Genomic DNA, 11,866 nt, shown 5'->3' with positions numbered 1-11,866 from the left:
TGTTTTAATGCATAGTTGCATCCTTCACCAACATATGATGAAGGTCAAAGAGGTTTGGAACTTTTGTTGTCTCGTTTTTCTAGAGAATAGCGATTTTATAGTGGTTAGTCCACCAATTTAGGGAGTATTATGAAGTTTTACTAAATTAATTGACAAAAAATTAAAACGATGCCCATGTACCATGAAAGAGAGTTTAATATACATTAATACAAATGTAGAATGTGTTTAGAAATTTTAAAACAACCCCAAAGATCATATGCTTCATTATTAGAGCATTTACCGAAAAATTCAGTATTTTCGTAGGGGTTAGCCCATAGATTTTGAGAAAAATTCAAAAATATGAAAAATCTGTTTTAATGCATAGTTGCATCCTTCACTAACATATGATGAAGGTCAAAGAGGTTTGGAACCATTTTTGTCTCCGTTTTTCTAGAGAATAGCGATTTTATAGTGGTTAGTCCACCAATTTAGGGAGTATTATGAAGTTTTACTAAATTAAGTGACAAAAAATTAAAACGATGCCCTTGTACCATGAAAATGAGTTTAATATACATTAATACAAATGTAGAATGTGTTTAGAAATTTAAAAACAACCCCAAATACCATATGCTTCATTATTAGAGCATTTACCGAAAAATTCAGTATTTTCGTAGGGGTTAGCCCATAGATTTTGAGAAAAATTCAAAAATATGAAAAATCTGTTTTAATGCATAGTTGCATCCTTCACTAACATATGATGAAGGTCAAAGAGGTTTGGAACCATTTTTGTCTTCGTTTTTCTAGAGAATAGCGATTTTATAGTGGTTAGTCCACCAATTTAGGGAGTATTATGAAGTTTTACTAAATTAATTGACAAAAAATTAAAACGATGCCCATGTACCATGAAAATGAGTTTAATATACATTAATACAAATGTAGAATGTGTTTAGAAATTTTAAAACAACCCCAAAGATCATAGGCTTCATTATTAGAGCATTTACCGAAAATTCAGTATTTTCGTAGGGGGTTAGCCCATAGATTTTGAAAAAAATTCGAAAACATAAAAAATCTGTTTTAATGCATAGTTGCATCTTCACCAACATATGATGAAGGTCAAAGAGGTTTGGAACTTTTTTGTCTCCGTTTTCTAGAGAATAGCGATTTTATAGTGGTTAGTCCACCAATTTAGGGAGTATTATGAAGTTTTACTAAATTAAGTGACAAAAAATTAAAACGATGCCCATGTACCATGAAAATGAGTTTAATATACATTAATACAAATGTAGAATGTGTTTAGAAATTTTAAAAAACCCCAAAGATCATATGCTTCATTATTAGAGCATTTACCGAAAAATTCAGTATTTTCGTAGGGGTTAGCCCATAGATTTTGAGAAAAATTCAAAAATATGAAAAATCTGTTTTAATGCATAGTTGCATCCTTCACCAACATATGATGAAGGTCAAAGAGGTTTGTAACCGTTTTTGTCTCCATTTTCTAGAGAATAGCGATTTTATAGTGGTTAGTCCACCAATTTAGGGAGTATTATGAAGTTTTACTAAATTAAGTGACAAAAAAATAAAACGATGCCCTTGTACCATGAAAACGAGTTTAATATACATTAATACAAATGTAGAATGTGTTTAGAAATTTTAAAAAACCCCAAAGATCATATGCTTCATTATTAGAGCATTTACCAAAAAATTCAGTATTTTCGTAGGGGTTAGCCCATAGATTTTGAGAAAAATTCAAAAATATGAAAAATCTGTTTTAATGCATAGTTGCATCCTTCACCAACATATGATGAAGGTCAAAGAGGTTTGGAACTTTTGTTGTCTCCGTTTTTCTAGAGAATATCGATTTTATAGTGGTTAGTCCACCAATTTAGGGAGTATTATGAAGTTTTACTAAATTAATTGACAAAAAATTAAAACGATGCCCATGTACCATGAAAGAGTTTAATATACATTAATACAAATGTAGAATGTGTTTAGAAATTTTAAAACAACCCCAAAGATCATATGCTTCATTATTAGAGCATTTACCGAAAAATTCAGTATTTTCGTAGGGGTTAGCCCATAGATTTTGAGAAAAATTCAAAAATATGAAAAATCTGTTTAATGTATAGTTGCATCCTTCACCAACATATGATGAAGGTCAAAGAGGTTTGGAACCATTTTTGTCTCCGTTTTTCTAGAGAATAGCGATTTTATAGTGGTTAGTCCACCAATTTAGGGAGTATTATGAAGTTTTACTAAATTAAGTGACAAAAAATTAAAACGATGCCCTTGTACCATGAAAATGAGTTTAATATACATTAATACAAATGTAGAATGTGTTTAGAAATTTTAAAACAACCCCAAAGATCATATGCTTCATTATTAGAGCATTTACCGAAAAATTCAGTATTTTCGTAGGGGTTAGCCCATAGATTTTGAGAAAAATTCAAAAATATAAAAAATCTGTTTTAATGCATAGTTGCATCCTTCACCAACATATGATGAAGGTCAAAGAGGTTTGGAACCATTTTTGTCTCCGTTTTCTAGAGAATAGCGATTTTATAGTGGTTAGTCCACCAATTTAGGGAGTATTATGAAGTTTTACTAAATTAAGTGACAAAAAATTAAAACGATGCCCATGTACCATGAAAATGAGTTTAATATACATTAATACAAATGTAGAATGTGTTTAGAAATTTTTAAAAAACCCCAAAGATCATATGCTTCATTATTAGAGCATTTACCGAAAAATTCAGTATTTTCGTAGGGGTTAGCCCATAGATTTTGAGAAAAATTCAAAAATATGAAAAATCTGTTTTAATGCATAGTTGCATCCTTCACCAACATATGATGAAGGTCAAAGAGGTTTGGAACCATTTTTGTCTCCATTTTTCTAGAGAATAGCGTTTTTATAGTGGTTTGTCCACCAATTTAGGGAGTATTATGAAGTTTTACTAAATTAAGTGACAAAAAATTAAAACGATGCCCTTGTACCATGAAAATGAGTTTAATATACATTAATACAAATGTAGAATGTGTTTAGAAATTTTAAAAAACCCCAAGATCATATGCTTCATTATTAGAGCATTTACCAAAAAATTCAGTATTTTCGTAGGGTTAACCCATAGATTTTGAGAAAAATTCAAAAATATGAAAAATTATTTTAATGCATAGTTGCATCCTTCACTAACATATGATGAAGGTCAAAGAGGTTTGGAACCTTTTTTGTCTCCGTTTTCTAGAGAATAGCTATTAGTCCACCAATTTAGGGAGTATTATGAAGTTTTACTAAATTAATTGACAAAAAATTAAAACGATGCCATGTACCATGAAAATGAGTTTAATATACATTAATACAAATGTAGAATGTGTTTAGAAATTTTAAAAAACCCCAAAGATCATATGTTTCATTATTAGAGCATTTACCGAAAAATTCATTATTTTCGTAGGAGTTAGCCCATAGATTTTGAGAAAAATTCAAAAATATGAAAAATCTGTTTTAATGCATAGTTGCATCCTTCACTAACATATGATGAAGGTCAAAGAGGTTTGGAACCTTTTTTGTCTTCGTTTTTCTAGAGAATAGCGATTTTATAGTGGTTAGTCCACCAATTTAGGGAGTATTATGAAGTTTTACTAAATTAATTGACAAAAAATTAAAACGATGCCATGTACCATGAAAATGAGTTTAATATACATTAATACAAATGTAGAATGTGTTTAGAAATTTTAAAACAACCCCAAAGATCATATGCTTCATTATTAGAGCATTTACCGAAAAATTCAGTATTTTCGTAGGGGTTAGCCCATAGATTTTGAGAAAAATTCAAAAATATAAAAAATCTGTTTTAATGCATAGTTGCATCCTTCACCAACATATGATGAAGGTCAAAGAGGTTTGGAACCATTTTTGTCTCCGTTTTTCTAGAGAATAGCGATTTTATAGTGGTTAGTCCACCAATTTAGGGAGTATTATGAAGTTTTACTAAATTAAGTGACAAAAAATTAAAACGATGCCCATGTACCATGAAAATGAGTTTAATATACATTAATACAAATGTAGAATGTGTTTAGAAATTTTAAAACAACCCCAAAGATCATATGCTTCATTATTAGAGCATTTACCGAAAAATTCAGTATTTTCGTAGGGGTTAGCCCATAGATTTTGAGAAAAATTCAAAAATATGAAAAATCTGTTTTAATGCATAGTTGCATCCTTCACCAACATATGATGAAGGTCAAAGAGGTTTGGAACCATTTTTGTCTCCATTTTTCTAGAGAATAGCGATTTTATAGTGGTTAGTCCACCAATTTAGGGAGTATTATGAAGTTTTACTAAATTAAGTGACAAAAAATTAAAACGATGCCCATGTACCATGAAAATGAGTTTAATATACATTAATACAAATGTAGAATGTGTTTAGAAATTTTAAAACAACCCCAAAGATCATATGCTTCATTATTAGAGCATTTACCAAAAATTCAGTATTTTCGTAGGGGTTAACCCATAGATTTTGAGAAAATTCAAAAATATGAAAATTATGTTTTAATGCATAGTTGCATCCTTCACTAACATATGATGAAGGTCAAAGAGGTTTGGAACCTTTTTTTCTCCGTTTTTCTAGAGAATAGCGTATTTAGTCCACCAATTTAGGGAGTATTATGAAGTTTTACTAAATTAATTGACAAAAAATTAAAACGATGCCATGTACCATGAAAATGAGTTTAATATACATTAATACAAATGTAGAATGTGTTTAGAAATTTTAAAAAACCCCAAAGATCATATGCTTCATTATTAGAGCATTTACCAAAAAATTCAGTATTTTCGTAAGGGTTAGCCCATAGATTTTGAGAAAAATTCAAAAATATTAAAATTATATCTTAATGCATAGTGGCATCCTTCACTAACATATGATGAAGGTCAAAGAGGTTTGGAACCTTTTTTTTCTTCGTTTTTCTAGAGAATAGCTATTAGTCCACCAATTTAGGGAGTATTATGAAGTTTTACTAAATTAATTGACAAAAAGATTAAAACGATGCCATGTACCATGAAAATGAGTTTAATACACGTTAATAAAAATGTAGAATGTGTTTAGAAATTTTTAAAAAACCCCAAAGATCATATGCTTCATTATTAGAGCATTTACCAAAAAATTCAGTATTTTCGTAGGGTTAGCCCATAGATTTTGAGAAAAAAAAAATATGAAAAATCTGTTTTAATGCATAGTTGCATTTATATTATTTAGGTCAAAGAGGTTTGTTTTGTTGTCTTCGTTTTTCTAGAGAATAGCGATTTTATAGTGGTTAGTCCATTTTTTAAGTATTATGAAGTTTTACTAAATTAATTAACAAAAAATTAAAACGATGACCATGTACCATGAAAGAGAGTTTAATATACATTAATACAAATGTAGAATGTGTTTAGAAATTTTAAAACAACCCCAAAGATCATATGCTTCATTATTAGAGCAATTACCGAAAAATTCAGTATTTTCGTAGGGGTTAGCCCATAGATTTTGAGAAAAATTCAAAAATATGAAAAATCTGTTTTAATGCATAGTTGCATCCTTCACCAACATATGATGAAGGTCAAAGAGGTTTGGAACCATTTTTGTCTTTGTTTTTCTAGAGAATAGCGATTTTATAGTGGTTAGTCCACCAATTTAGGGAGTATTATGAAGTTTTACTAAATTAAGTGACAAAAAAATTAAAACGATGCCTTTGTACCATGAAAATGAGTTTAATATACATTAATACAAATGTAGAATGTGTTTAGAAATTTTAAACAACCCCAAAGATCATAGGCTTCATTATTAGAGCATTTACCGAAAAATTCAGTATTTTCGTAGGAGTGTTAGCCCATAGATTTTGAGAAAAACTCAAAAATATAAAAAATCTGTTTTAATGCATAGTTGCATCCTTCACCAACATATGATGAAGGTCAAAGAGGTTTGGAACCATTTTTGTCTCCGTTTTTCTAGAGAATATCGATTTTATAGTGGTTAGTCCACCAATTTAGGGAGTATTATGAAGTTTTACTAAATTAAGTGACAAAAAATTAAAACGATGCCCATATACCATACAAATGAGTTTAATATACATTAATACAAATGTAGAATGTGTTTAGAAATTTTTAAAAACCCCAAAGATCATATGCTTCATTATTAGAGCATTTACCGAAAAATTCAGTATTTTCGTAGGGGTTAGCCCATAGATTTTGAGAAAAATTTAAAAATATGAAAAATCTATTTTAATGCATAGTTGCATCCTTCACCAACATATGATGAAGGTCAAAGAGGTTTGGAACCATTTTTGTCTCCATTTTCTAGAGAATAGCGTTTTTATAGTGGTTTGTCCACCAATTTAGGGAGTATTATGAAGTTTTACTAAATTAAGTGACAAAAAATTAAAGCGATGCACTTGTACCATGAAAATGAGTTTAATATACATTAATACAAATGTAGAATGTGTTTAGAAATTTAAAAACAACCCCAAATATCATATGCTTCATTATTAGAGCATTTACCAAAAAATTCAGTATTTTCGTAAGGGTTAACCCACAGATTTTGAGAAATATTCAAAAATATTAAAATTATATCTTAATGCATAGTTGCATCCTTCACTAACATATGATGAAGGTCAAAGAGGTTTGGAACCCTTTTTTTTCTCCGTTTTTCTAGAGAATAGCGATTAGTCCACCAATTTAGGGAGTATTATGAAGTTTTACTAAATTAATTGACAAAAAGATTAAAACGATGCCATGTACCATGAAAATGAGTTTAATACACGTTAATACAAATGTAGAATGTGTTTAGAAATTTTTAAAAAACCCCAAAGATCATATGCTTCATTATTAGAGCATTTACCGAAAAATTCAGTATTTTTGTAGGGGTTAGCCCATAGATTTTGAGAAAAATTCAAAAATATGAAAAATCTGTTTTAATGCATAGTTGCATCCTTCACCAATATATTATTTAGGTCAAAGAGGTTTGGAACTTTTGTTGTCTTCGTTTTTCTAGAGAATAGCGATTTTATAGTGGTTAGTCCACCAATTTAGGAAGTATTATGAAGTTTTACTAAATTAATTGACAAACAATTAAAGCGATGACCATGTACCATGAAAGAGAGTTTAATATACATTAATACAAATTTAGAATGTGTTTAGAAATTTTAAAACAACCCCAAAGATCATATGCTTCATTATTAGAGCAATTACCGAAAAATTCAGTATTTTCGTAGGGGTTGTTAGCCCATAGATTTTGAGAAAAATTCAAAAATACGAAAAATCTGTTTTAATGCATAGTTGCATCCTTCACCAACATATGATGAAGGTCAAAGAGGTTTGGAACCATTTTTGTCTTTGTTTTTCTAGAGAATAGCGATTTTATAGTGGTTAGTCCACCAATTTAGGGAGTATTATGAAGTTTTACTAAATTAAGTGACAAAAAATTAAAACGATGCCTTTGTACCATGAAAATGAGTTTAATATACATTAATACAAATGTAGAATGTGTTTTGAAATTTTAAAACAACCCCAAAGATCATAGGCTTCATTATTAGAGCATTTACCGAAAAATTCAGTATTTTCGTAGGGGTGTTAGCCCATAGATTTTGAGAAAAACTCAAAAATATAAAAAATCTGTTTTAATGCATAGTTGCATCCTTCACCAACATATGATGAAGGTCAAAGAGGTTTGGAACCATTTTTGTCTCCGTTTTTCTAGAGAATAGCGATTTTATAGTGGTTAGTCCACCAATTTAGGGAGTATTATGAAGTTTTACTAAATTAAGTGACAAAAAATTAAAACGATGCCCATATACCATACAAATGAGTTTAATATACATTAATACAAATGTAGAATGTGTTTAGAAATTTTAAAACAACCCCAAAGATCATAGGCTTCATTATTAGAGCATTTACCGAAAAATTCAGTATTTTCGTAGGGGTTAGCCCATATACTAAACTTTCAACCGTTTATAGTTTGATAATATTTTCATATTTAAAAATGATTTTTCTGAATATTCATGTTATCTTCACAAAAATGAAGAAATTCATTAGTTTTATTAAAGCTAACCTGACTTCACGATATAAGTATTGATTGTTCAAGATTTTGAAAATTATTTATTTAGATATTATACTTTTATATACTTTTCACTTAAAACGAATCAATACTATTAAAAAGGAAAGAGTTTTAAAAAATCTAATATAAAAAAGTTGTTGGAGTTATGTATAACTATTTATTATTTTTCTGATAATAGATTAATCATTCTAAACATATAATATTTTAAATATTTTTAACAGATCTTAATATTATTTCTTATGATACCTTTACTCAGAAAAATATTTCATCAACCATGTTTTTGTACAATAACGTTAAAAATTTATATCAAAAGGTTGTTGGACATGATATGGACGTAATGTGTCCACATCTGTTCGAGTATTTAAGATTCTAAAAGAATTTGAAATATATGAAAAATCTGAAAAATATCTGAAACACGAAAAGTATTTGAAACTCCAAACAAATACCAAAAAAATTCAAAAACCTAAAATTTTAAAATCTTATTCAAAATCTGACACGATGAACTGAAAAATACCCAAAATTTTATCCAAACACCCAATTTTTTTTTTTAATTTGAAAAATTTACCTGAATTCAAAACTCTAATCGTAAACCAAAAACTTAAAAACAATATCCATAATACCGGAAACATATTCGGAATATCCAAATATACCTAATAAACACATATTTATGATCGGGTCTAGGGTAGGACCCGGACTCAAACAAAGACCTGCGGGTCAAAAAAAACCCAATATGTTATCTTCTCTGGACCTGAACTAAACCTATAATTTTGGGTCGGTTCGGTTTATTTTTTTGATCCGGATATAATTCTCATGTCAAAAAGAAACTTACGTAAAAATGTACATATAAAATCTCAAATAAACTAATTTGTAGATTATATAACTGTTAAAAATTATGTTTTTCGATATAATAAAACTTTGTATTATAATATAATCCAACAACCCCGCGCTTTCCAAGCGCGGGTCAAAATCTAGTAACAGGTTATTATAACATAACTACTTAAATTAAATTTTAATTTTTGAAATAGTAAACCACTCAGTAATAGACACATGTTAAAAGGAGTTTTCATGAATTTCTCGAAAGTTTTCAAATGATAAATTCTCATGACAAACACTCATCTCTATCACTTGGAGTTTTATCAATGGACATGCTCTTTTGGTGGAAGTTAATAGATTAAATTATAGCCATAGTATAGTGGGTTAAGACTTACAATGATAGTAAACCCAACAAGAAAAAAACGTAAAAGAATGCGATAATAATAAGAACTAATAATAACAGCGGGTGACAACACAAGACAATTGAGCCCCACGAATGAATCGGAGCATAAAACCAAAACAAGGGCACACAAAAAAAGAAGATGTTGTTTGATATACATGAAGATGATTACAGAAACGAATTTGCAAATGGTGTGGTCCAATTTAAGCTTCTCGTTATGTACACCCATCAATCCTTTTCTTACTTTCTATCCATTGAGATCTTTAACTGAACTCCAATACTATTATGTAAATGCAAATAATGGTTGATCAAAGTTCAGCTTTCATGTGTGATGGTACTTGGTTTGATGGACCTGCATAGTACAAAACTCCACGTCTCAAATTATAGCCTTTCATATAAAACGAAACTGAAAATAATATATTGGTTAACTATCCAACCTTGAAAACTAGTTGAATGAACTTGGTTCGGTTCACGGATTTGGTTTGTGCCAACCCCATATGAATAATGCTATGTAAATCATCTTCAGAAAATGTTGAAAACTGAAAACAAAATAATGATAAGATCAAGATTGTTGCAAATGGAAATATGAGGATCTAAATGTTAAACAAAGAAAGTGTTAAAAGAATTAAAGACCTGAGAAATAGAGTCTGTGAAATGGGCAAGTGTTGGTAACCGAGTAGTGAAGCTTCTACTTTCCGAAGTTTCCATAGGGTTAATTATGTTATTGGAAGAATCATTTGGGTTCAATTGTAAAGTATGACTATGATGATCAGCCAATAAGATATGAGATGAAGATTCTAACTGAGGTACTTGCTGATTGTTGCTTGAAGGAAATATCTGTCAGACAACAGAACAATATAGACACACACGATTGGTTAAGAAAGTAATTATTGTTATTAATAATTGTCAATTATAATTTCTTTATTAAACGTTATTTTCAATTTGTGACGGTGACTTACATCCTTTGACATGAGAGCGTCCATGTTAAAATCCAGCCTGGTGTTCACTGACGATAACTTCATTGACAAGAACTGCCATTTATTAAACAATTAAAGAAAAGTTTTCGTAATCGTGTAGTGATATAAAAAAGTGATTATGAAATAATGGAAAGAGTTTAAAGCGGACCAATGATCTAGTGGAATTACCTCAACTTGTCGTTGTAATGATTGGACATAGTTTATAATTTCATCCAACATCAGTGCTTTCCCAGTAACCTTTTTTCATAAAGAAATTAATTTAATCACACAACTAAACCACCACAAACGAATTAACTAATGATTAATCAAATTAACCAATCAATGAAAATTGCTCTCACCTTGTTGCATCCAGGGACGAGTTCCTGAAGCAGCTTCATTCTCTCGCTTATCTTCTCTCTTCGAACCTTTAAAAATGAAAATAACATGTAAAAAATGATTAGTCTTAACTAATAAGTACATAAACAGATCACTTCAGTAAGAAAAATACTCGTTCTGCGAGACTGTGACTATCGGTGGCTTGGCCACGTCGAGCTCTGACATGGATGAAGTCTTTGTACGGATCAAGAGACTTCGTGTTCTCTCCATTTTCTTGTGATTTTTTGCTTCTCTTTGAATCAGAATCTTCCTTCCCTTCAACTTCCTAAAACATAATAATAATAATAAAAAATCACATTTTGAAAATATTCTGAATATAAATGTTTTAATTTTTATATAAATTATGAACCTTTGATAAATTAGGAGATGGGGAAGCTGTGGAGGGAGAATGCTCCTCGGATTTAGCTTTTCTTTTCCGGGAAGATTCACCGGACGATTCGCCGGCGGGAGGCTTGAGAGCTGAGTTGCTCGAGACACGTGTCATCTCCCCGTTGATTGACGCTGTTTCAGCAACGGGTCCGTTGGTTCTTCTGCCGTTAAAGCTACGGCTCCCCAAACACGAGAACCTCGCGGCTCTCTCAGCGAATCTCGAATCGCCGGAAAACGCATCCAGCGGCGGAGAGCTCATCATCGGAGCTGCGTAACAGGAGCCGGAGCCGTTTCCGAAGCTCGCCGGAGCTCCGTAGATATCGCCGATGTTTCCCAAATTACCTACGAGCTCTCTGATGACGTAATTCTCTCCGGCTCCTCCGCCGGAGAAGTTAGGTTCCGACGGCGGAGACACGAGTGAGCTCAGAGTTGACTTTTCTACAAAAAAGCAATCACGCGGAACATTGCGAGAGATACTCTGCTCCAGTGGATGAGTCTCCATTGAAGCCCAGTTTAGCATCGCCGGAGGAGAAGAAGAAGACAGTGACGTCATCTCAGACGGATGAGAAAGTACTCCTGCGTTCATAAACAGCTCGTTGTCCATTGAGCTCAAACTCTTTGTGTAATGAAATAAAACTAAGCGTACAGATCTTAATTCAGATTAAAAAGAACTCTTATAATCAAATGTGATTTAATTAAACCAAGATCAGAGAGAGTCAGAGAGACAATAAAGTTGGCAATTTTCCAAAAGCGAAGAACAGAGGAAGAGGGGGAGCTCATTAAAGACAGTAATGAAGGGTTTATATAGTTGTTTTAATAGTTTTTATTAATATAAAACATAAATGAGTTTCGTATAAATGGAAATAAAGTTT

The 11,866-nt window shown here is 30.7% G+C and overlaps 1 protein-coding gene across 1 annotated transcript; it reads right to left on the bottom strand.

Moving 5' to 3' along the window:
• Window positions 1–9,292: 9,292 nt before the first annotated feature.
• LOC111215812 (transcription factor bHLH62-like) lies at window positions 9,293–11,866 on the bottom strand. The gene is made up of 8 exons (XM_022719919.2): window positions 10,975–11,866; window positions 10,738–10,890; window positions 10,589–10,654; window positions 10,419–10,487; window positions 10,233–10,304; window positions 9,907–10,110; window positions 9,711–9,812; window positions 9,293–9,625 (listed from the first exon to the last, which is right to left on the bottom strand). Exons 1-8 carry the CDS (start codon window positions 11,596–11,598, stop codon window positions 9,596–9,598), a joined length of 1,320 nt encoding a protein of 439 aa, XP_022575640.2. The 5' UTR covers window positions 11,599–11,866; the 3' UTR covers window positions 9,293–9,595.

The sequence above is a fragment of the Brassica napus genome, chromosome A5 (assembly GCF_020379485.1).
Source record: "Brassica napus cultivar Da-Ae chromosome A5, Da-Ae, whole genome shotgun sequence".
In the NCBI taxonomy this organism is placed as follows: Eukaryota; Viridiplantae; Streptophyta; class Magnoliopsida; order Brassicales; family Brassicaceae; genus Brassica; species Brassica napus.
This window is presented reverse-complemented; position numbering and strand designations above follow the sequence as displayed.

What these genes read in the sequence shown, in the direction of transcription:
- LOC111215812 (XM_022719919.2), bottom strand. Translation starts at nt 11,598, where the DNA reads ATGGACAACGAGCTGTTTATGAACGCAGGAGTACTTTCTCATCCGTCT. An exon ending in GTCACAGTCTCGCAGAACGA is followed by an intron (nt 10,655 to 10,737) that starts GTATTTTTCTTA and finishes TCATTTTTAAAG; the next exon opens with GTTCGAAGAGAGAAGATAAG. An exon ending in TCGTCCCTGGATGCAACAAG is followed by an intron (nt 10,488 to 10,588) that starts GTGAGAGCAATT and finishes TTATGAAAAAAG; the next exon opens with GTTACTGGGAAAGCACTGAT.